The sequence below is a fragment of the Drosophila takahashii genome, chromosome 3L (genome assembly GCF_030179915.1).
Source record: "Drosophila takahashii strain IR98-3 E-12201 chromosome 3L, DtakHiC1v2, whole genome shotgun sequence".
Lineage (NCBI taxonomy): Eukaryota > Metazoa > Arthropoda > Insecta > Diptera > Drosophilidae > Drosophila > Drosophila takahashii.
In genome coordinates, this window is record NC_091680.1 from 24,328,109 (window position 1) to 24,352,527 (window position 24,419).

The 24,419-nt window shown below is 40.0% G+C and overlaps 3 protein-coding genes across 4 annotated transcripts in view; 2 read left to right on the forward strand and 1 right to left on the reverse strand.

The window, feature by feature from the left end:
• On the forward strand, positions 1–5,901 carry LOC108055593 (uncharacterized). 2 transcript variants are annotated; one of them, XM_017138984.3, is made up of 4 exons: positions 1–253; positions 4,726–4,832; positions 5,093–5,253; positions 5,314–5,901. In XM_017138984.3, exons 2-4 carry the CDS (start codon positions 4,743–4,745, stop codon positions 5,549–5,551), a joined length of 489 nt encoding a protein of 162 aa, XP_016994473.1. In that variant the 5' UTR covers positions 1–253; positions 4,726–4,742; the 3' UTR covers positions 5,552–5,901. The 2 variants fall into 2 exon arrangements, with proteins under 2 accessions (XP_016994473.1, XP_016994472.1); XM_017138983.2 differs by lacking the exon at positions 1–253 and adding an exon at positions 4,562–4,598.
• Positions 5,902–6,013: 112 nt separating this feature from the next.
• On the reverse strand, positions 6,014–9,663 carry RecQ5 (RecQ5 helicase). Its single transcript, XM_017138982.3, has 5 exons — positions 9,523–9,663; positions 8,162–9,460; positions 7,655–8,106; positions 6,244–7,591; positions 6,014–6,189 (listed from the first exon to the last, which is right to left on the reverse strand). Exons 1-5 carry the CDS (start codon positions 9,623–9,625, stop codon positions 6,086–6,088), a joined length of 3,306 nt encoding a protein of 1,101 aa, XP_016994471.2. The 5' UTR covers positions 9,626–9,663; the 3' UTR covers positions 6,014–6,085.
• A 1,722-nt stretch (positions 9,664–11,385) lies between these two features.
• Positions 11,386–24,419, forward strand: part of dlp (glypican dally-like) — a 42,693-nt gene continuing 29,659 nt past the window's right edge. Inside the window, exon 1 of the mRNA XM_017138985.3 lies at positions 11,386–12,172. Coding sequence (XP_016994474.2) covers positions 11,869–12,172 — 304 coding nt within the window. The 5' untranslated portion in view covers positions 11,386–11,868. The remainder of the gene's footprint in view (positions 12,173–24,419) is intronic.

Below are 24,419 nucleotides of genomic sequence, written 5' to 3' on the forward strand. Positions count from 1 at the left end.
TTGGTTTCGGATTTGGGTTCAGGTTACAACAGTTGTCGTTGGCGTGTCGTCGGTTTCAGAGCGTTTCGAAAACTCAATTTCCGCTCTAAGTCGCAGTTGGAACTGAAATATCAAAAACTATCTAGCGCGCGTGAAAAAATTCATTAATTTATTTGTGTACTTTGTGTGAGATATAACTGACAAGCTAACCTTAAACATTTGGCTGCACTTGTGTTCCGCACCTCTCTGCAATCTCAACAAAAAGCTAAAAAATGTAATACAATAATCCAAAACTAAATTTAAAATAAAAATCTCAAACCAGTTTCTCGTTTGCTCGGCAGTAACTAATATTTAGAAGAGTTGAAAATGCACTCAACAAACAGAAAAAGAAAACTAAAGTTTGTTCAGCTTCCGTCACAGTTTCGATTCTCCCTCAAAGATCTCTCGATTTAAATGGAGTCTGTGAGATCGGAGGGCCCCACCCAGAGCTAATTGTACAATAAACAAGCACAGAAACAACAATAACTACATCAGCAAGACGGTCGCAGTATTTTGTTGTTATTGTTAGACATGCTAATTTTGCACAATCTACACACACAACAACAACTACAACACTGGCTAACACAAATTAGTTTGTTTAATGTGACTCACTGACAATTTTCTCACCGTCGACGCGGCCCCTCCCCTTTGATGCAGCTTTAATTAGGTGACAAATACTGGGGTTTATGAAACGACAATATATACATCTTAAATGAGTTTTAAAACAATTAGGTGGAATATTAAAAAAGCCATTTTAAATACATTAATCCGCAAAAATCATTCCTCTACGTATCAATAGTGCCCACCCAGCCATAGGATTATTTACATGATATTTCAAAAATATTCCGAATTTGTGCATCCAAAATCTACAAAAATGGAAACCCAAATCGAAAAAGCTCTGAGCCCAGATTGTTTATTTTAACACTCAATTACAGGTTTCGCGCGCATGAGTTTACCCTTTGGGAACCGAACCCTTTCAATCCAATACCAATATTCTTTATGGACACTGACCTTCAATGACAGACCCGACACGAAACAATCATTGAAGGAACACAGTGACAGTTATCCCAGTATACGTATGGGAAAATCCCGACGAGCCTTGGCCAATTGCTTTGGCATTGAATTGGCCAACAACCCCCAACAGAGCCACATAGAAAACTCCCCCAACAGCAACTACCCTTTGTAAATCCCTACCCATCCCGCACTTCCTGCAAAAAGTTGCATGTTTAGGGCTAAAACAAAGGCTAAGTTGGTAGCTAGAAACGGTGTGGGTCTGAATGGGGTCAAAGGCAACGACACCAGCAACTATTGCCAAGAATATGGAAAATAATTGCAAAAAATTGCATTCATGCAGTTGAGTTATGAGCCTTCAAGATACCCATTACAGATATTTTTTATGAATTTTCATAAATCTTTTTTCATGGCTTTGTTTTAAAAGATAAAATATTATAAATGTGGTGTGAAATAAATAAGTTTGATATATGACCACTTTGAAAGTGGTTTCTTTATTTTTTAAGTTTTGTCATTTCCTTAAAAGCATCTATAAAAAAGTTTAATAACAAAGTTCAAACACGAAAAAACAGGAAGACTTTAAAAATTTTAAGTGTAATATATTTTTTTCATTAAAACATTTGCTAAAAATACCCTTTAGCTCGCGCATTTACCCGTGTTAGGAAAATGCAGCTGGGAAATCGCGAACTGCCCTTCGCCAAGAGAGAAAACTAAGGCGATGACCAAGTACAGTAGGCGCCTTATACATATATGTATTTTTATTTGTTTGAGGTGGCTCTGCCCTCTCTCTCCCCCATTGGCCGTCCCTGTCGCTCTCGTCTGCAACCAGTTTGCAGTTGTGCATATCAATGCAAGTGTGAGGGGGAGGCAGACCGCCCGAGGGGGCGAAAAAGGGGGCGGCAGAGGCTTGAAACGAGTTTTGTTGCATTTTTCAATTGCCCAAGACTGCGATTGAAAGATGAGAGATACAGATGATATGGCTCTTTGGATCTCGGGTTTTCAGGAAATTGGAAATGAGGCTTAATAAAGCCAGCCAAGTGGGGATTGCTTTAGCAAATTCTTAAGATGGAATCCAAGAACCAAAACAAAACGGATAATCGAGAACAACAACAAGTCATTGACCCAAAACACAGACCAGTTATAGGGCTGCTTGGTAAGAAAAAAGTCCCTTTTGAGCCTGAAAGCGAAACGAGGTTAATTCACAGTGTTGGACGCAAGGTAAGACCACCTTTTGAGAGAAAAAATCCTCTCTAAAATACGCAGGTGTGGCAGGTAGTCACGCTCTCTCTTAGCCACACTGTACCGCTCTTTAAGCCAAGTTCTCTTTTTTCTAAAACAAGTTTTCTTAGCCAATACGCTTTGTTTACCTTTTTTTGTGCTTCGTGGCTTGTTGCGTGTGTTTTGTTTGGTTTCTGCTTTTTGGGCTTTCTTCTTCTAAGCGCCGCCGAAGAAAACTTGTTTTTTTTTGGTTCAAAGGGGTGGTGAAGGGGTGTTCGATTGTGGGCCAAAACGTGAAGCACTCGTTAGCAACAACACGCAAACAGTTATCCACTGAAATTCCAATTTTTAAGAGCTGCAAGTCCGAAAATTGCTGAGGCGATTTTATGGAGAGGAAAATTGGTGTTGTAATAAAAGAAATTTTAAAAACTTTAGCAACTTTTAACTTTTAAATATTAAAAAATAAGAATTCAGAATTGTACAAAAAATAATACGAATATTTCTTACCCATTATTTTAATAAATAAGAAACAATTCAATATTTTCCTTATTTATTTTTCAAAAGATTTGTAAAGTATTTTTTTGCTTTCTGTTATTCACAGATTTTCCTTAAGTTATATACGAATTTTGTATGATTAGTATAAATGTTCTTAGGGCTACAAAGATTAATCATGAAAGATTAAAAATTGAATAATACATAAGGTGGCTTTTGTTCCACTGTATTAGAAGTTGAGGTAGTTTCCTTTATCTATTGGATGTTTACCTTTGCAACCAGAACCTAGACACTAAAATGTTTATTAACTCCAAGCCCTCGTTTTGTAATGAGGGAGTGTCTTGGGCCCATATTATCTTTTCCCTTCAATTCTCTATATAGCTCTTTCTCTCTTGCCTTCCCTTTACCTTTTCCCCCCTCCTCTTCCGCAGTGAAAGTTATGCGTGACCCTTTTTTAGGGTTTGAGCTGAGTTTCCAGTTTCATTTCGAGTTTGACTTATTTTTTCTGGTTTTCCACTTGCATTTTAATTATTGTTTATGGGGTTACACATCGCGGGGTTAACTAGCACATTTTCCTCCCCACTTCCCGCCCCACTCTTTTACTGTACGTGCCTTTGGCTAATATTGGGCTTTTGGTTTGTTCTTTGTGTGATGCAATTAGCTTCAATCAATGAGGGGAACCGACAAAAAAACCACGGAGCGATTCCATTGTTGCTTATTAAGAGGAGATCCAATTCCACGCAATATACACAGAGAAAAACACCGGAAATCCATGAATTCTTTAGTCAATTTAAAATGTTTTTCCACTATAGTTAAGTGGCTAACATAAATTATACCTACCTATCTATAAACTCTAGGTATCTATATAAATTTATTAGAAAATTTATAATTGTTGAAATCGAAAACCTAACTTATTTAGATTTCAGTGGTTTCTGTGTTTTGTTATCTCATTTATTTTAATTTTTTGCTTTGAGAATAGTATATGATTTTTAAAATGAAACGTATAACAGTTACGGTTTTGAGTAAAATCCTACATTAATAACACTGTTGTCAAACCCATTTTTTGAGAATATGAGAATATTGAGAATATTTTATTGGGCTAGAAAACATTTTAAACTCAAAAATGTGGTTCTATTTTTAAGCACATTTTCACTCAACAGAGAATGTCAGAATTCTCTTTGATTAGTTTCAAAATTCTAAACGCAGTGTAGGTGTTTCTTAGATAGAATATTTTTAACCTGTATGGTTTCTTTCAGTGCAGACCTAGAATAAATACCGCAAAAAGGTGAACACCTGTGATCCGACAAAGGTGACGATTGGGCGACGTAGCTTGTAATTAAAGATTGAAAATAATAGAATTATAGATGAAGTGTCACAAGACAACGTTTATAGTTGAGTTCTATTATTCATAAGAATTTTTGATCCAAACTCACGTAGGCTGCTCGCATTCTCATGTCGAATTTGGTATGCATCTCGGCACCTCGCGGGCGAATTTACCTCCATGTGTACGTAGTTATAAACCCCACCCAAAAGTCCCACACACCCAATTAGATGAGATCATCGCAGAATGTGCCCTTAATCAATTTGGTCTGCAACTGGATGTATTTCATGTGGGAGACCTTCGGCCATCAATTGACACAAATCCGCAACAGAACGTAGACTGTTCAGTTTTACTTGTTTGCACGCTCCACCGAGCATCCAATAACAAATACCCGATAACCCAGAGACGGAGGCCAAATATGGCCATTAAACCCGACTTTAACTGAGCACTAAAAAGCCAAAATTGAAGATTTCGTTTCCTCTGTAGGTCGAGAACGCATCCAAAAGACTCAGCAACATGAGTTACTTGCGATCGATAGGTATATATATAAATAAGAAATATTTTCGTCATTGTATCTTTTCCCCGAGCAAATGCCAAAGTGCCCAAAATACCAATTAAAATAATAGTGTTATTTAATTAATTAATTGTTTAATTGCTTGGTGCAGAAATCTCACGCGTCGAAATGTCGCCGGCTGATGATAATTCCTTTGCCACAACCCAGGGCAACAAAAAGGCCACCTACACGCTGATATGCATCAAAATTGTGGAACTGGTAAGATATTTCAATTTAGTTCTTATATTAAATATTTTTTTTAATTTCAACCCATGAAAAAAATATTATTTTGGTTAAAAATATAACTATTTAATAAAATTTGTTTTCTTATAAAATGTTTTTACATTAAAGGGTCCCTTAGGATCCGATAAAAAATGTGTTTTATTTTCACCACTATTTGGGGTTTTGAAATTTCTGAGACTTATTAGTCTATCGTACCTAATGTTAATACTAAAGTATTCATATTTTATTCCCAACAGTGCCTGCTAATATGCTGCCTAGGTCTGATCGATGAGCCGGCCACCAATTCTCATCTGCGGGTGTTCATTACACCCCGAGTGGCTGCCCTTTGCTATGTGACCTTTGGTGCCCTGACTATTTACACTGCGATCTATCTGATAATGGCGCTTTTTGGTGATCTGTGAGTTGAATGCGAAATTCAATTAAATAGCTATTTATAATATTTATTCATTACCAACAGGACCCCCTGGCGAACGGCTACTTTGTGGAACCTGACGGCCTTCGTGCTGTTTGTGGCCGTGACCGCTCTGCTCTTCCGGGATTGGTCGACCACCAAGGATCGCAACTACTGGCACCCGAATATGCATCGCTTGGATCTCGTGATGGCTTCGGCCTCCATCGCCTTGGTCACCTCGCTGGTCTTCCTGTTGGACATTCTCATCACCATCCGTTTCGGCGTCCACGGCGATCTGGATTGACATGGTCGATCCCGTGAGGTTTGGCGGAACAGAGGTATCCACTCGATTCTCGCCCAGAGTGGACTGTAATATTTATAGCTCCAACTTAGATGTAAGAGCCCGTTCACATCCCCGTCTCCCAGCTAATTGTAATCCCACGAGAAAACATCTGAATTGCCATCATCGAATCGAAAATGTACAAAAACGACGTCCGAGGAGGTTTAAAGTTCTTATCGCATCGGCTGCCCTGTTTTGTTTTTTTTTATAAGCTTAGTACATCGAGCATCACGAACGTTTTATCTAATCCAATTAATATCTAAGATCCAACACGAATAAATTTTGTACGAGCGAATATTTTCACAAATCAAAAATGTAACTTTCTATTTTCTATTGAAACGGTTTAAAAAAATATCGTATTTTTAATGTATTATTGATAATTTACTTATTATATACAAGTCGAAACATTAACGAAAAAAAAAGATTCTTCAACTGTTAACAAGGCGAAACAATTCGTTGTGATGAAGTCATGCGGCTTGGGGATGGAGCTATTGGAAGTTACTTGGACTTGATAAAGTATTTCTCAATGTCTTGATCGTTGTTGATCATCTGCAGGCCATGGAAGGTCTCCTTGATGTAGCACTTCCCAGCATCGCCGTCACCTAGAATTTAATTATTAATTTTGATGATATTTACAGATATTCGGTATACCGTACCCAAACTTCCATCACAAATGCGCTGAGTGAGCAATTTTGCCAGTGCTTTGAAAAGCTCTTTGGTGGCTATTTTTCGTTTATAGTAGGGATTGAGCCACTGCACCACGTTTTTGCTGACATCGTTCTTTTGCTGGACCTTTTCTGGCTTTGCGTCCTTTTGCGAAGTTCTCTTAGAGTCGGCGGCCTCCTTTTCTTTTTTCACCTCCGACGATGCTTCCTTTGAGTCTTTCCTACCGGTCGCTATGTTTTTTAGATGCTTTTCTGATTCTTTGGGCTCACGTCTACTTGATTTTAAGTCCCTAATCTTCTCTACGTCCGATTTTGCTTCTTTTGGCTTTTCTTTTTGAGATTTCCTGTCACGGTCTTCTTTATTCTCAGATTCCATTCTGTCATCGTCCTGTGTTCCCTTTGGTTCCTTACTTTCTAACTTATTATCCTTAACTTCTCTTTTCTCCAAACTCTTTTCCTTAAGTTTGTTCTTCTCCAACATTTCTCTGGCGGAAATAAATCCTAGTGTTTCAGGTTTTCTATTTGATTGTTCCCTCTTCTCCTCTTTCTTAAGCTTATTTCTCTCCAACATTTCTCTGGCTGAAATGAAGCCAATAGATTCGGAATTATTTTCCGACTGCTGCTTCTCAGTTTCCTTAGAACCCACTTCTTCAGTTATGCTGCCTAATTTTTCTTCCCTTTCCTGGAGCATTTGCCGAGCGGTTTTGAAACCAATCGATGGTTGCTCCGACTCCTCTTCAGATTCGCTTTTAAAAGAACCAAAAAGATGCTGCATGCTGGACGTTGTCTTTTTTGATTCTTTCTCTTTGGGTTGGTTTTGGTGCGAAACTCTTTTTCTGCGATGGGTGTCGTAGCTGCCATCGCCGTTGGACATCAGTTTGAATTTCCTTTCGCCAATTATGCTGTCGGGTTGAAGTTCAAGCTCTGGATCAGTGCTTTCTTGATCCATGGGCTCTTTTTTAACTTGCTTGGGAGAGGCTTCTTCTTTAGTTTCTTTTTCTTCTGTTTCCTCTTGAATTTCAGCAGCTTCTTTTTTAATAGTGACACCATCTTCTTCATTCGACGATTCGGATGGCTCATCTTTGATCTCTTTTTTGAAAAAGGAGGAAATCGACGTCTGCTTGCTGTTTTCCTGTTTGAATCCCTTTCTTTCTTTCAAAGCTTTAGGCACCTTTAGACTTTGGGGTTTCTGTTCTTCCAGTTCCTTTAGCTTCCGCTCAAAATACGCCACACTTCCTCCTGTCCAGACTCCTTTGGAACTCGTTTCCGGCTTTGGAATATAATCCACCAATAAAGGCAGCAATTGCGTCTTTCCTGTTTTTTGCTTAATGATGGAAATCTATAAAGTAAAAAAAAACATTATTAATTGTACATTTATCTCCCGCCAAATCGCATTTCAAACCTCTTTTACTAAGGCATGTCGGTACATATTTGCCACTTTATTCTGGCGAAACACGTCATATTCCATATCCACTGCTATTGCTTCGTAGTCATTATATTTTAGTACACTTTTTGGCTGCTGCTCCGGGTCCTCCTTGCACTTCTCCACATTGGCTTTCAGTGCATCGATGATGGCTGTGAGATATTTCTCCCGATGGGTGGACTGAAGTCCGGCGATTTTCTTCTCAGTGGCTTCCGCCTGTCGGATGCGTGAGATTTGGGCGGCAGTTTCTTGTTCCAGCTGCCGAGCTGCACTGATTTGTTTTCTCAGCTTGAACTGTTGCTTTATAAAATCCTCCGATTCCCTCTTGGCTTTCTTTGCCATGGAGGAGTGACTCTGGCCGGAATCGTCATCAGAACCGGATTCACCGGCTGCGTACTCCTGGGCAGCACGTTTTATACCAGGGCGACCTCCTGAAAGATGAAGTCAATGATTAGATTTTTAGACTGTAAAGACTTCAGAGCTCACCTTCATACAGATCTGCGCAATCCTGCATTGAAATGTGCGACTTAAAGGTGTCATCCATAGTCAATCGATGGAACATCTCCAGCGCCTTCTCCACTTTTTTGGGACGCTTGCAGACATCACATTGGTTATTACAATCCGGCGCTGGATCCCCAAAGAAGTCCGAGAAAAGCTTGTGCCTGCAGGTGATCCGTTCACAAAACTCAGTGATCTTTTCAAACTGCTTTATGGCCCTCTCTGTGAGCAGCTCCTTATCACCACGACCCCTCGCTCTGTTGGCATCGTTTTGAAGCAGGAAACGTATGCTTCGGACATCTTCACGAGCATAGTATAGTCTACAATATGACTGCAAGCCATCGCGTCCAGCGCGACCAGATTCCTGATAATAGGCGGCCACATTTTGGGGTACATCCCAGTGGATTACGAACCGCACACTCGGCTTATCCACGCCCATGCCAAAGCTGTTGGTGGCGCATATGATGGGCTGATCGCCCCGCATCCAGGCTTCCTGAACCTCAGTGCGTTCCCCTGTCTTCAGACCAGCATGGTAGGCCACTGCTCCGACTCCCTGCTTGCTGACCCCTATCGCCATGCGTTCCACCTGATCGCGAGTTCGGCAGTACACGATTCCACAGCCTCTTTGGGGCTTGGGCTGCTCCTTGAACTCCTTGGGATCGCCCAAACAATGCCTGGCAAAGTCTGCCAGGTGCTGAAAATCATCCTCTATTGAGTTCTTGTACACAATGTCGTAGAAGAGGTTCTTCCTGAAGCTGGGAGTGCTGAATTGGGCCACAGGCTGGTGCAGACGCAGCTGCTTGTATATATCCTCCTTGACTTCCCGCGAGGCTGTGGCAGTCAGGGCCAACCAGGTGATGTCCGGATACTTGGAACGCAGCTCCCCCAGCTTGAGGTAGTCGGGCCTGAAGTCATGACCCCACTGGCTAACGCAGTGGGCCTCGTCCACCGCGAAATAGGCCAGTTTTTTGTGTTTGTGAAGGGTTTGCAGTAGTTCCTGGAAAAACTTGGTGGCCGCCTGTTCCGGGGTGATGTAGAGAAACCTCAGATTCGTTTTCACCGCCCGCAAATCCATTATAACGCGATCCCGTTCCTTGGTGCTCATCTTCGAGTTCAGCGAATCGGCAGGCACCTTGAGCTTGGTCAAATGGTCTATTTGATCCTTGATCAGGGCCAAAAGCGGTGAGAAAACGATGGTTATTTGATTCTCGGACATCAAGCCGGGCAGCTGGAAGCACAGGGATTTACCCGAGCCCGTGGGCATCGACACATACACATCCTGCTTTTCTGTAAGGGAATTACGAGACGTATTATCAACGGGATTGGGTAAGCATTTGGCCCATACTCACTTTTGACGGCGCACTTCACGGCCTTCTCCTGCAGCTCCGATTTGAATTTCGAGTGGCCAAAGTGCCTCTTCAGCGCCTCGTGCACCGCGCTTTCCTGCGTCATTCTTGGGCCGTTCTTCAAACTGCGTTTTATTTAAATAAACATTACTCTTCTTGCGGCCAAAACTCGTTGCCGCCAAAACAGCTGCTTTAGCGATGGGCAATGGAAACGGCAGCGTGGGTAATCGATAGCCATTCTGTGCGATAGAATAGAGTGCTCACACTATTTGTTATGCATTTCACACTGCCAAAAAGAAAAGGGGGATTCCCTAAACTGTTGAATTGCTGAATTGTTGAAAATTCAACAAAAAATTTCAGCAATTAAGGGAACGACCCAAAATGGTTCCTGTTGAATTTTCAAACAGCTGTTATTTGTTGAAAAATTTCACGGAACTTAAAGCATGTAAAATTTGATTTATTATTGCTAGTTACTGTCTAAAAGTGTTACCAAGGTAAAAAGAACCACAAATATGCTTTCAAAGTTTATTTTAAAATAAATAATGCGTACTGGTGATACTAAAATGTTACAGAGTTGCCACGACTTTTAAAAAAAGGTGACAACTCTGGCTTTTCAGCAATTCAACAAAATTTTCAACAGCCCCGAGGCTGATGAATTGCTGAAATTTCTGAAAGTTGGCTTTGTATGGAACAGCTGATTAACAGCTGACCAAAATTCAACAATTCAGCAATTCAACAGTTTAGGGAATCCCCCTTATTATTCAAAAATATCAATTGATTAAAGATAAGATAAATCAATCTGTACTCTCGGTTATGAACCCTGTTTATAAAAATCCCAGTAAAATCAAATTATAAATATTTTAGTTCCTAAAATACGGTGGATGTACTGAGTCAACCAAGTTACACAAACAACAATGTCCGGGGATTCACAGAACCCGTTGACGGTTTTGTGGTGGGTTGGTTTGAAATGCAACCAACTATAACCGTCTTTGTCCTATAATCAATAGAGTTTTGGATTGAATTGTCCCAAATTTTGGGAACGTGGACAGCCCTGTATGAGGTGTTTTGGAGACGGTTACGGTATTACAGAATCAATATGGAAGTAAATTTGCTCTAATATTGGTAATGGTAATGGTAAATGGTAATGGTTTCCGAAGATAATTCAAGCAAAAAATGTATAGTTTCACAGGAGTAATCATTTGGCTAAATAATTCCATTAATTCTTCAACACCTCAGTCAGTGTTCCAGATCAGGGGATTTCCCCCTAAATTAGGGGTTTTTAGTCTTGCTAGGAGGATTTTTAGAGGATTTTGTATTACCAAATGTTTGGAAAAATCACTTAAATATTAAAACATACACATATACGCAGATTTTTCCAATAAAAAAATGTATAGTTTCACAGGAGTAATCATTTGGCTAAATAATTCCATTAATTCTTCAACACCTCAGTCAGTGTTCCAGTTCAGGGGTTTTCCCCCTAAATTAGGGGTTTTTAGTCGTGCTAGGAGGATTTTTAGAGGATTTTGTATTACCAAATGTTTGGAAAAATCACTTAAATATTAAAAAATACAGATATATACAGATTTTTCAAATCTAAAGATCGGCTGAGTTTTTCAATACTTTTCCGCTGGCAATCAAAACGTAACGAAACAACGTAAAGTGCAATCAAAAGGTCTGAGCCAGAGAGGCAGAGCGAGCGTAAGAGCGTAAGAAACGGAAAGAGTTTCCAAGAGTAGTAAGAGTTTCGTCTAAGAGTTCTCTGGATTTTTTAGGGGGTAAGCAACATTTTCATCTGGCAACACTGACTGGTAAAAAGTTACGCATACGACATGGTCACACGGGAAATTCGGAAGGTGGGTCGCGGGGTGCGTTTTCAAACCAGCACCTCAGTCAAAATTTTTCCGCCGACTCGCTAGCACGCGCTGTGCTGCTTTCTCCCGCGTTTCGCGCTTTGCTTTCAATTCGCCTTTCGTCGCGGTGCGTTTGTGTTGGTGCGAGTGCGTGTGAGCAGTGCGTGTGCCGCTATTTGTTAATTGTTAATAATCCCGATTTAAAAACCCAACGGCCATGTTGCACTTTAATTGCTCCTGAGCGCAAAATGCACACTGAAAAACGCCATCGACCAAAATAATAATAATAATAATAATGCCGGCAAACAAAGCGGTGTGCTAGTGTGCGGGTTTGTGTGGGTGTCTGCGTTTGCCGAAAATATTTACCGCAAAAAGAACAAACACAATCGAAGCGAATCGAATTCTAATCGAAGCCAAACAACAACAAAAGCCGGCGGAATTAGCTCTCTCTCACTCGCTCTTTCCCCCAAAAAAGAGAGTTATTAAAAGAGATATCAAAATGCAAAAGCAACAACAACTTCTGCATTGCAGAAGAAAAGCAACAAATGCAACAACAACAACTGCCCGCCTTGTGATATTCAGCAGTCTTCTTCTCCTACTGCTCACCACCCACTTTCCACCCACCGTTCGGGCGGACAATGGCCCCGCCCCCCAAGTGGCTGCCCTAGCCGCCCCCAACCCAGCGGGGGGCGTGGCAGGATCCTCGATCATCGATCAATTCAGTCCGAACTGCAGTGCCGTGACGCATATTTTCCAGGCGAGAGGCATCGATGCCAACGAGATTCCCCAGAAACCCAGTAACGGTGAGTGCAATATTTGTTATAATTTTGTGGTCTAAATAAATGAAATCATTTGAGATTATAAATTATTTACTATTGAAGCCCTCCATATCGTGCTATAATAGTTGATATAAAGTTAACAATAGACAATACAAATACAGTTTAAAGGAATTTAAAATATTTCAGTTTTAAATCTTTGCTTAGGAATAATAGGAACTAAATTAAAAGATAAGAAATAGCTAATTAAATTTTGCAATTATTGTAATAAAAACAAAACTTAAGTGTTGTTCATTAAAAACTTGCTTTCAAGCTAAATAAATTCCATTGCTTCTGTAATAAAAACTTTGACGTGAAGAAGTTGCAGTTTTTAGTTGGCTAATTATCTCTTATTGCCGGCTCTTATGGTTGTCAATAAAATGGTACAAATTTTAATTTGATGCGATAAGAAACGAGGTCTTTGCATTGATCAAAGTGCAAAAATATTTGAAGTGGTGTCACTTATGGTGGAAAAGTGGCAATCAAATTAGAATGAACGTAGGGCCTTAAACATAAATTAAAACTCTTAAAATATATAACATTTTAATAAAAATCATTGATTTACACACTTCTAATTGAAATTATAATAAACTCTCAAAAGGTATAAAAATAATATCTTACCAAAAAAATTAATTTAAAGTTTTTAATACTGAATGAACGTTTGTTAGATCTTAAGAAATAAAGTTTTATGAGCGAGTATAATCCTTAAACTCTTTGGAATATTTCATAATGTTGGTAAATCGCCAGAGATAAGAAACAAGTCTGAATCACAAAGGAACAAAGAGAACTCGCTTTCAAATTGGGCGATTCCGTGATTCATTCTGCTCCTTCAACGCGTCTTAAATTCTCCCCCAGAACCCCCCAGCTCCTTCCCCTTCCCCATGAAGGAAATAAAATTCCAGGCAAATCAACTCGAAATGCGAATGAGCAGCAGCACAAGGTAGGCTCTAAATAAGAGAGAGTCCATCGCGGAGAGCGTGTCCATCCCAGAGATCTTGGCGCATGCGTCGCCTGCTCATCGTGGGCCCTCATTCCTGCCCCTTTAAAATCCGCGCTCCGCTGCCCCTTTAGAGGAAAGGGTTCCAGTTTCCAAGACCAGTCCAAAAGGCAGAAGCAGCCGCAACGAAAAATCTCAAGAAATTCCTTATTGATGTACAAAAAAAGAAAATAAAACCCGAAGAGAGCAGTCATACAGTATAGCTTCGTTGGCATGAACTGGTTTATTAAATGAGTTTATTCAGGATGTATTTGTTTATTTATTGCTTTGGTTTCAAATTGTTATTACCTTTTTACCTTAGTTAATGGAATCAGAATCAGAATCTAAATTACACAAAATACTTATTGAAAATCTATATATTGTTTTAGTTTTGTTATAATAAAAATTAAGAAAATACTTTTCATATTGCCCAGGAAATAATAATAGAGTTTCGAAATTATAAGTTTATTTGATCTAAGCTCTAGAAATCTCTTTATAGGGATTTGGGACTGTGGGACCCATTGAAAGGCTCTTCAGCTAGTGCAAGAGCAAAAATGTTGTCACACCGCTTTTACGCTATGTTCGATGGGGCGGAGGGGGGTGGGGCTATGGGAGGACCTAGTCTCGACCTCGATCGCCTGTGGGTTTTAGTTAATTTGTATAAATCCTGAATTAATCACGCTTAATTGCAATAAGTTGCGCAGCCCTCTCGTTCCCTCTTCATTCCTTCTCTCTCTTTGTTTGATGTTGCCAGGTAAACTGTTGCAGCCTCTGCCCTTTTGCCCCCCTGCCCTTCCTTTGGCCCTTTACCTGCGCCCTGCCTTTGTTTATTTTTGGTTTTCAACGTTGCCTGATTGGTTTTTTTTCCTCCTATATATGTTTTCCTTATTCTTTATCTTTTGGTCAAATGCATTGCGCGTTGCGTTTCGTTCATAATTTCATGGAAATACTGGTGGGGGAGGGGGCGATAAGGGGGCGGGGTGGCCAACAGGTAGAGTGGTCAGTTCTCGAGTTCCCTTTTGTGTTGTCTTTGATATTAATCAAGGTGTCATTGAAATCGTTTAAATTATGCAGTTCAGGATTTTTATTCTCTGTCGGCATTTTTATTGGAACCTTTTACTTCCCGATCAACTCGTACCCTTCCCCGAGACTCCCTATAAATATGCACTCAAAATAATAATTATAATCTTTGAATTTGTCTTAAATTTGGTTAATATTACTGTTTTGATATATAATTAAATCTTTACAATTCTTTTAATGTTTTAATGCGTATTATATATTTTGACTCGTTGTTAGTTTCATGGTTTGCATTAAAATTTAAAAATTGAATTTCTAACAAAGTAATCGGTAAAATATATATTTTAATAATATTTCTTGCTAAAAAATAATTTTAGGTGCTTAGAAATGTTTTCTAACAGTTTCATGTATTTTTAAATATTTTATTCTATTTAATTTTTCCCTGTGCCCAGCTTCTCTCTCCATCTTTCACCGTGTGAGTCATAAATTCTCATGTTCGCCCTCTCTTTTCGTTCGCTTCTTCCCATTTCCATTCCCTTTCCACTCACCTGACCCCCGCCCCTTGGACTTTGTCCGCCTGATAAGCGCCAGCATTTAGATAAAGTTTCCGACCTGCTCTTTTCCCAGGCCTTCTCGAATTGCTTAACTGGGAACTAGTTTTGCGATCGGTGTTTATAGGGCTTTCTTGCTGGCGTTCCGTGGTTATTTAGGCTAGCTAACAGGTGAGGCTGCGCGGCTGATAAAGCCAAACTTCTAATTTCCGATAAGTGATATCAACAAGCTTTGACGCAGAGGGAATGAGAAAGGGAAGGAGTTTAATGGGAGGTAGACTTTTTGGGGCCATCACATTGTCGTAGGGAAGTTCTGGGAATTGGTTTGTAAGTCTGATAACAACTTATACTATTTAATATTTTAAAAAAATTTAAACTAAAATTGGTACCAAAGCTAACCTAAGTAGTTTATTTATTAAAACAAAGAAATATTATTTTATTTAGGCATTTTAAAATTTAAATCTCAAAACCTTTTGGAAAATCATATATTTTAAAGCTTAATAGCTATTACCATATTTGCCAAGCGGAAATTTCTTGCATTTCAAAGTGAAATTTCGATCAGTCACGTTTAAGTGTTTTGGCCAATTTCCCAGCACACTCATCTTCACACTTTAGGCGCATTCCTTTCATTGAACCATGAAAAGCAACAAACATTGGACAGCAACAACTGCATGACACCTTCCGTGCTGCACTAACAACAGAGACTACAACTACAAAAACAACAGCTGCCACTTAAACGCTTCATTAAAGTTGCACTTCCTGTGCCACATCAAAAAGCTGTGCGAACCCACTCTTAACCCCCATGACCATCGTCCTCGGCTCACCATCATCATCATTGGTAGGCAGGCACTTAGCTGAAATTGTTTGCACAATTTAAACAGTTCACAAAACATTAAATCGTTGAAAATAATATGAGAGAAGCGGGTAAGAGAGACTGAATGAGAAGGGAAGATTGGCTTCGTTGATCGCAGCTTGAAATACCCTTACAGATCGATTGTAGCAAACGATCCTAAAATCTAATTGTCAATATTTTGGAGTATAGTAAATTCATTGACATTTAAGTTTAGCTCAATTTAATTCTAATTACAAAAGATCATAACATTTAGCAAACAAGCAATTTAATTGAGGAATACTTTCATAAACTAGTATACCTCTTGGTTAAGGTATTTAAATCTCTTTCGATGCAACAACAAGTTCTCACACAGAAATGATCATCTTGCTTCCTCTTATTTTGCATCTCTTTTCCTTGCGCTACTCATCCTTGTCAGCCTTTTGCCAAAAGAAATTTTCAGCAGAGCTGATTTTTGTTCGGCTGCTGTTTCCTACCACTGAAAAAAAACTTTTTTGGTTCGAAGAAAGTAAAATTTAATTTATTACATTTTATAACATTATTACATTTAGATTTTTTCTTTGGTTAATTATTAAAAAATAAAAAAAAATTTCGAAAAGGTGGGAAATTTTTAAAATAATAAAGAAAAAAGACTGAAATTTATTTCCGTGCACCGTTGCTCCACTTTGGTTGGCGTCTCCACTGGCGGCACTGCATCCGCCGGCTACCCCAACCCCGCCCCCTCATCCCACCCGCTCCAAGGCAACCACCGCATGACTATTAATCATTTTCCAGCAACCAAAAGTAAATGGCCCCATCTCGCTCTCTCCGGCTGCTTCCCGTCTCTTTTCCTCTTTTGGCCCTTTTTTTTGCATTGTCGCATTCCTTGGCCGTGTAAAAAGAAGAAACGAAGCGAGCGGTTTATATGGCACTATATCATCATCATCTTCATCGGCGTCGTCGGCGTGTGATCATGTGATATATACTTCTGCAATTGTTGACCATTGTATGGAGGATTGGGTTTGGGTTTCGATTGGAATGCAGATTAGATGGGACTGGCACATAAACGAGTAGGAGTTTTCTGTCTGGGGTTTGTTTATAAGGTCGTAAAGGAGATAAATGGATGGTATATCAAGATAGAAGAGAGATAGAATAGATCGCACCTTTTGAATACAAAAGCACTATAAAATGTAACATCTTAAAATGTTTGTCATATTTATGTTTAAATAAGTCACTTTGTGTCTTAAATTACCCAAACGATCTAGAGGTTAAGCACCACCGATAACCCACTAAACCAGATCATCTAACACATGGGTTAACCGAAAGTTTCCCCAGAGGCCCCACTTAAAAACCGCGATCATGATCGATAGCAGACTCTTTCACGCGATCTCGCCTTTAATACGCCATAACAATTACTCAGTTCCTTGGGGCAGCTTTTACCCATCGAGAGATCATCGCTTGGCGATCTCAAAAACCAGCTGGTGCTATCTGATCCATTGATCGGCACTGGCATCCCAGACATTTCGCCTACAAAGTCAACACTTGCCAAGATTTCTCGCACTAAAGATCGGAGATCTGGGCAATTTCGCGTAATTAGCTGACGATGCTGACAGAAATGGGATCTCCCAGGCAGCCGTTGTGACAACAAAAGCCGAATCGTCAGCAAATTTTCTAAGAATGAATCCTGCGGATCGCGGATGATTCAAGTTGGATTCGAGTAAGGGATAAAATGAAAACGAAACCGGGGCAGAGCGAGCGATCGTGGCCGATCCAACGACTTAATTGCCGGCAAGTGTCGGTGGAGGATACCAAAAATAGGTAGAGAAGAGAATCCCAGACTCTCGGCCAGACTTTCAGCATTCACAGTCATTCCCAGTCATCTCGAGCAGGTCAAACGTGGCCACTTTATGGAGCGAGATAACATTTTGCCTGTGTGGTCTCACCTCAGTTGCCGTCTCTTTCTTCTCTCTCTGTCTCTCAGTCTCTTGCTGTCTCTGATTCAACTCCTTAAACAAGTTCTCGGTGCATTCCGAGTCCATTTCGTGCCTTCATTCCATCGGAACAGTTGAAGCAATGACTTTCATATATGGCCAACGTTGAAATACCTTTTTCGGGAGTGCAGCCAAAGAAAGAAAGAGAGGCCTTAACAGGGCCGAACAGAGATGGGTATAGCTGGCATTTTGTTGTTAATTTATTTTTGTGGTTTCTCTGGACCAACTTTACCCCGACACCTCTGTGTAAAGATCGAGAAAATGCCTTTCAAGGATATTCCTTGGGCCAAAGATATTTCGGAAATGTGGTTACATATTCTCACGGTCTGATTCTCTTTTTTGGTGCTAAGATTACGATGTAATACCATATATAAAAAAGGCCATTTAAATCCTATAAATTAACATGATCAAAATTATTATAATAGGGAGAAAGAATGTTCAATTGGTTTTGGAAAAGTTAATAACAAAATTTTGTTACGCATTCTCACGCTCTGATTTGCTTTTCTGGAGCAAAGATTACGCAGTAGATGGTTGAGTAATTACATAACTTTAAAGCCCAACAATTAGCCACGCCCCTAAAATGGTAGCTCCGAATAACAATTACATTTAACATGTTTATTAATAAGCCAGAGGATGGATGGAGGGGCTTCAAGGGGTCTCAACCATTTGGCGGCTTCATTTGACCAAAAAGATAATTAAGCAGTCAACCAGCTATGAGCCACAGATGAAGCTGTGGCCGAGTCTCCACTACCTTGTTTGGTACTTCGCTGGGAAACTCCTAGCCCCCAACGACCCTCCCGCAAATCTCCAACCTTTTTAGCTTCACCCACTTTTGAGTCTCAAGCAAATGAAGCATTAAATCGTGCAAACAAACAAGCGAAACAAACTTACAACTCCAACAAAGTTATAAATGCCGACTCTAGATAATAATAGTAGACAAAGTGCAGGAGAAGAAACGGCAGAAAAAGGAGGAGTGGCAGTTGGGAGGAGGCAGCCAGCATTTACATAATGAGCATGTTGTGGGTTAAGACTCTTCCCTACCGGCTCTTCAGTCTAGAAATGCCAAGAAAGCAAAGTTTGCAAAAGATTTAAGTAGAGTGAAGTGTGGAAAAGGGGGGAAAGTAGAGTGGGGCCAAGGCAGTGGGCGGTTCTTGAAAACTTTGTTAAGATATCTTAACTAAGAACAAGCAAAAACAAAAAGGAGACGGTAATTAAACGAGTGGAAACACTTTTCTTGGGAAAATTTTTAAAAATAATATCTTGGGAAAAAGCTAACTTATTTTAAGAAGCAAATAGTTCTAGACAGACTTTACAGAAGTTATCTTTTCCACAAGTTTGACAAAGATTTTTTAAAAAGGTTGATCTATAAAACATTGTTTTTTATCTTAAAGAAATCTTTGCATATTCTGTAATTAGTTTATTTCTACATCCACTAAAAAGATTTACAAAACGTTAAGATATGAATCTTTATGACGCTTCAAAAAGGTAAATAAATAAAATTCAAGCTCAAATAAATTATTTAAATAATTGTATGAGCAACACAATGTTAGAATATTTTGTATATTGTTAGACAACATTTTGAATATATTGATGATGTTGTATTACGGTATTTGGAAATCTATCGTCTTGGTTTTGTAAATTGCCTTGATTCGCATTAAGTATAATGAGTCTGATTCCCCTTGTACTTGATCTAGAAAAGTAACCCTGAAATTATTTCTCTGTGGCAAATCACTGGCCTCTTCCATGGAGATCCTCATTACTTCCTTTCGATGCACCGACTCCCTCATCAACCCCCAGTTGGTCACAGACGGTCCTTTGTCTCCCCTCAAAAACAGATTCCATGCTTCCCATGGACCACAACACAGCGAAAAAATTTATATGTTTACAAACTATTCCTGTTTAAAAAGAAACTTGAGGGAAGCAAAGAGAAAATGTTTATTTCATCACAACAGTCCCGAAATGATAATATTTCTTTCTGTGCATCCAGTATCCAGACATCGGCGAGTGCCTTCGGTTATTTTCATTGCCTGGCTAGCATGACGAATGCCAAATTGCCGGGGCCAACAGCTCAGGAGAACCCAAAGCAGCCGGCGGCCGCTGGGTTCGAGTTGATTTAATTGGGTCACATGAAAGATTTGTTAATTTGCGCCACCTACTTTGATGGCGCGTTTGCAGATAACACGGCCCCGGCGAATGGAGGCTACGCCGGAGAATGTCTGGCCCCTTTGGAAAATCAAGATGCGAGCCCAAACTTCGGCTCTCCGACTCGCAGAGTGAGTCTGTAATTAATGCCGGTCCTCTACGTGCGTGCCTAAAAGTTCATTAAAGAGCTGGACTGAGCCGATGAGGTCCGACGCAGGGCTCTTATCCGCAGGCCCAGGCTTGGACCTCATCAAAGGTCGTTTCCCAGCTCTGATCTCCTTTTAGTGCTTGGCCATTACAATAAAATGCAATTGCCTGCCTCAATGGCCCGGCTTCCATTTCCTACAGTTCGTTAAGGGTTCGCCATGCAAATCTCCGCCTAACCTTGCCCATTTGTTATGCGTTGTCCTAATCTGGCAAATAATGGTATTCAATTAGTTTTGGTCCAGTTTCTGTTTATTCTCCTCGAGAGCTCAAGTGCAGAGATGAATGTGCTTTGTGTATGGAGGGCAGATTACCCTGGATCAACTCAAGGAGACTGCCTTTGTAAGGAGCAAGAATGTGCAGGCTGTGTAATCTTCCCCCTGCTCACCCTGCGACATGCCATTAAATTTGTTGACAATTTCATTATTCCTCAGACCTCCGGGCATAAAACACATTAAACGGCCGTAAAAAAATACCCACAAAAATTCGAAAATTAATTTTTGTATATAAAATATTTTACCACGACGGGTTGAAACGACTTTGTTCAGAGGTCATAAATTTGTGGGTTTTATTGACCAAAAGCTACCGGAAACCCGTCAGCGCCTCCTCTATGCATCCCCCTCTCTAAGGTGGTGATAATAAAATGGAAACTAATTTTGACAAAGGCCAGGTAAAATTATAAAAAGCGAAGCCTCAAATAAAAATCAAAACATAAATGCGTAGAAGTCGAAAACGATGAGCGATAAATTTAAGAGACAACAACCCACACGAAGATGAGCTCAACGAAGAAGTCTCGAACTCAAATGTGGCGCTTGGCATTATAGTTTGTTTCTGAGTTGTCGGTGGAACTCAAACGGGTTTTTGGCTCCTACCCACGCATCTTCGAAATAAATGCGGAGATTAGTGGAGGAGTTTTTGCATAAGGAAGCTGTCAAATAATAATCAAGTTATAAAAGCAAATATTTTAAATGGCTTTCAGATAGTTGCTACCAAGCGAAACTTGTCCTGGGTTAAGTTATGATTCAGTGGGTTAAAGCCAGCTGGCGAGGAGAGTGGAAAATAAACACCTTAGTTAATGAGATGTGGGAAAACATTAGAGTAGCTAACAGTTTAAAGAATAAAATTGCTTTAAAAGTAGACTATTCTGTATAAAAACGGTATCTTTTAGTCAGACGTTCCACAGTACATATTTCCCCTTCAATTGAGTTTCTTGGATAACCGAAGAAAATAACAAAGTCGAAACTAAATCCCATAAGCAGAATGACACATAAATTACACAAACGACTACAGGCCCGTACTATTGAATTCAAAGGCAAATAAAGACATTTCCGGCATCTTTGGGAGAAAGGAGATGGCGAGCGAAGGAGTAAAAGAGAAGGGAAATTAACTATATGGAAAAGTTGCTGACAAATGGTTTACAATTACAACGCAAACAACGAAATCACCACAAGAAGAATTTGTCCTTTTCTCCTATTGATTTTGGTATTAGGCAAACTAAAGTATCAGTTGTCCTGTAACCATTCGCTCTCTTCCGCACTCGCAGCTGTATCCCATAGATACAAATTGCATTTTTTATCAGCTATTTGTTTTGGCTGTTCCCGGTCCGCACTTGCAACATTCTGCGGCCGAGGAAAGACAGTTCATTGAAATCAAATGAAAGACCAGAAACGGAATCAGAAAAAAGTCGGAGGGAATGGGGAAAATCTCTTCTTTCACCTCAAAGCAAACTGAACGCGACTCGACTCGATTCTTTTTTGTAGTTTTACCGACGTCTGCTCGTGTGTCCGTATCCTGTCCGGTGTCCGTCCGACCGTCCGTCCGTTCGCCCTCCTTCAGGTTACCTGTTTCACAGTTGAGTGGCCTTCCATAGTGTTGGATTCTTTATGGCCAGGGCCCAGAGATTCAGTCAGAGAGCCATATCTTTTGTCGGCATCATCCATCGTTGTAACTCATTTCCATTCATTTTTACCTCGTAAATTGCGCAAAAAGGATGCCTACTCACAAAAGGATACGCTTTACAATATATCGCTTTAAAATACACTTGGCTTACGGATATTAAAGTGTTTGAGTGATTGTATTTAAAATGCAAATTATGTCTTATCTTATCGGAAAATTATTAAATTATTTGAGCGCTTACACTTTTTAAATTGAATTGAATTGGAAATCCAAGTAAATACAAACCTGAAATATTCTTAAGCTTGCAATAATATCTTCCATCATGTCAATAGCATTTACCATTTTTTGGCCTTTACTGTATCCCTAAAAACCACCTCAAATCTCTCCCAACATTGCTTTGATTATTTGGTAGTTCCAGCAGCAAAATTGCAGTTAATAACTGAGTTGGGGAAAAGCGTTGAATGAAAACAATTCGGAAAGATATTTTTAAGTAAACTGCTCACGCTCACGAGGCGATCGAGTCGAAAGAGACTACACGAGAAGAGAGGTTTTCAGATCGCTGGAATTGCAGTGGAGGGCTCACCCAAGTTGGCTGACTTTTCTGAGGCGTTCGAAAGGAACTCAACCTGAATTTATGTGTTTCATTAAAACCGTTATAAGACGCGTGTTTTGCAGCCATTAAGGATCGCAGAGTGAGGAGTTGAAATGGTCAGAAGAGACATTACAATGTAATGATGTGGCTCCTCTTGTCGGTATCTCTCAGATTTCCTTTGAGCTCTGGACATTGCTTAAATGCTGCCAATGGCCAATGGCCCAGTTTCACTTTGGGGTTTCAATTATCTGAGATTGTTTTTATTTTTTTATAAAGTGGCTTCTGAAGATAATGACTTTAAGAAGAGGAAAAAAGATTTGTTAATGAAAGTTAAGTTGTTGGGTAAAAAAGGGAAGGAAATAGATGTTATATAAAGACAGGAAATGAATTTATGAATATTTTCTGTATTTAGATACTGCTTATTTTATAGAATCTACCGAAGTTGTACATTTTTAAGCAATTTTAAATATCTTACTGGCCTTCGGAATTCCCACACAATTTGTTATTCGATTTGTGGTCTTCTTGACTTCCTCTATTAGCAGTTCCTCTTGCCCTTTGCCTATTCCCCGGAGTTTGTCGGCTTCTACAGAGACGAATAAGGAGTAGTTTTCCCTTTTTGTTTTTTTGGGGCAAACATTCATGTTAATTTCACAGGGCCAAAAACCAAAGACCTCCGATCGCAGGAGTAGCGCTGAGTTGAGAGTCAGACGGCAGCAGTCAGTTGACGCTTTGTTTTATAACTTCCAAGACGTAAGACAATAAACAACGAGTCTCTTGCTTACCGCAACCACTCCCCCACCTGTCGACCGGCCCCCCGCGTCCCTCTGCCCCGCAAAAGGGTTCTCCATAGATCTCTTTTCCCATCTCCATCTCCTACATAATATATCTCGGTTATTTTTCGGGCTGCTTAGGTAGTTTTCTGCTGAGCCGAGACTTTCAGCAGGTTCACAAGGCGCCGACGACGACTGGAAACCACCAAAGGTGATGACTGCTGTAATTGTTGTTGCTGTTGTTTCTTGGTAAAAGGTGTTGTGCACACACAGATACGCACGCACACACGCACACAGGCGCACAGGAGTGCATTATGGCCACATGGCACTTACATGGGATTGCTGTAAAACGCAACTCTCTGTGGGACTCGTCTGTGCATATTTCTTTTCCTCTGAACTTGGGTTTTTGACTCTTGATGTCGAAGCCCTTCTTGGGCGAAAAGAGGAAAGAAACACATCACCTGGAGATGCCGCCCCAGACCCGGCCAGACTTTTGAAGTTTCTTAGGGGTTCTTCACTCAAAGATTGGTAACCGAGCGACTTGAAGAGCAGTCAATTGTCTGGAATAGATGGTTAGCGAACATCTCTGTTAGGTGTCAAAATAGTCTTTGAACTATGGGATAGGTAGGAAAAGCTAAACATAAATCCTCAGTTAACTTTCACTGTGAGTTGTTTTAATGATTAGCAGTAAGGAATAGGATAATACTTAATGCGATAGATGCTTTTTCAAATCATTATAACAAATTTATCAACCACAAAAAGCGTTTTATCCAATTTTAACTATTTTCCACCGCATCATTATGGTCTGTTAAAGACCTTTGCATGATCTTCCATACTTAGAAATAAGCTGGTACAATTTCAACATCTAATCTAAAATAATTTTCTTTTGCCCTCTTTACAGGTAAGTTCCCAGCGATCATCCCAGCTTTTCCCCTTCGATCTCGAAACAGTTTAAGTAAGTCTACCATTTCCTGTGATCTATCAGCCTGATACCCCTCCGGCCCCTTCATTAGCAAATCAAATAAAAAATTCTTTTTTGGCCTGCGGTTGAGATCAGGTTCAGTTTTGAAACCTCAACGCTGGCGGCGTCTGCAAATTAATAATAATCAAGCCCAAATTACACAATGACACGCACTTGATGATGTCTCATCTTGTCGTCTTCCGACTCGCCTCTCTCAGTCGCCGCTTTTTTTAAAGGGGGCCTCGTGCTCGACTATCAATTAGGCACATCTTTCAATCAACTGCGAGACACTCGACACTTGAAGCG

Excerpts from the sequence above, each read along its gene's own strand:
- LOC108055593 (XM_017138983.2), top strand. The coding sequence starts at position 4,577 with ATGAGTTACTTGCGATCGATAG. Across the intron at positions 4,833-5,092 it reads GCATCAAAATTGTGGAACTG|TGCCTGCTAATATGCTGCCT; the intron begins GTAAGATATTTC and ends TATTCCCAACAG. Across the intron at positions 5,254-5,313 it reads ATGGCGCTTTTTGGTGATCT|GACCCCCTGGCGAACGGCTA; the intron begins GTGAGTTGAATG and ends CATTACCAACAG.
- RecQ5 (XM_017138982.3), bottom strand. The coding sequence starts at position 9,625 with ATGACGCAGGAAAGCGCGGTGCACGAGGCGCTGAAGAGGCACTTTGGC. Across the intron at positions 8,107-8,161 it reads TTGCGCAGATCTGTATGAAG|GAGGTCGCCCTGGTATAAAA; the intron begins GTGAGCTCTGAA and ends TTCATCTTTCAG. Across the intron at positions 6,190-6,243 it reads CATTTGTGATGGAAGTTTGG|GTGACGGCGATGCTGGGAAG; the intron begins GTACGGTATACC and ends ATTAAATTCTAG.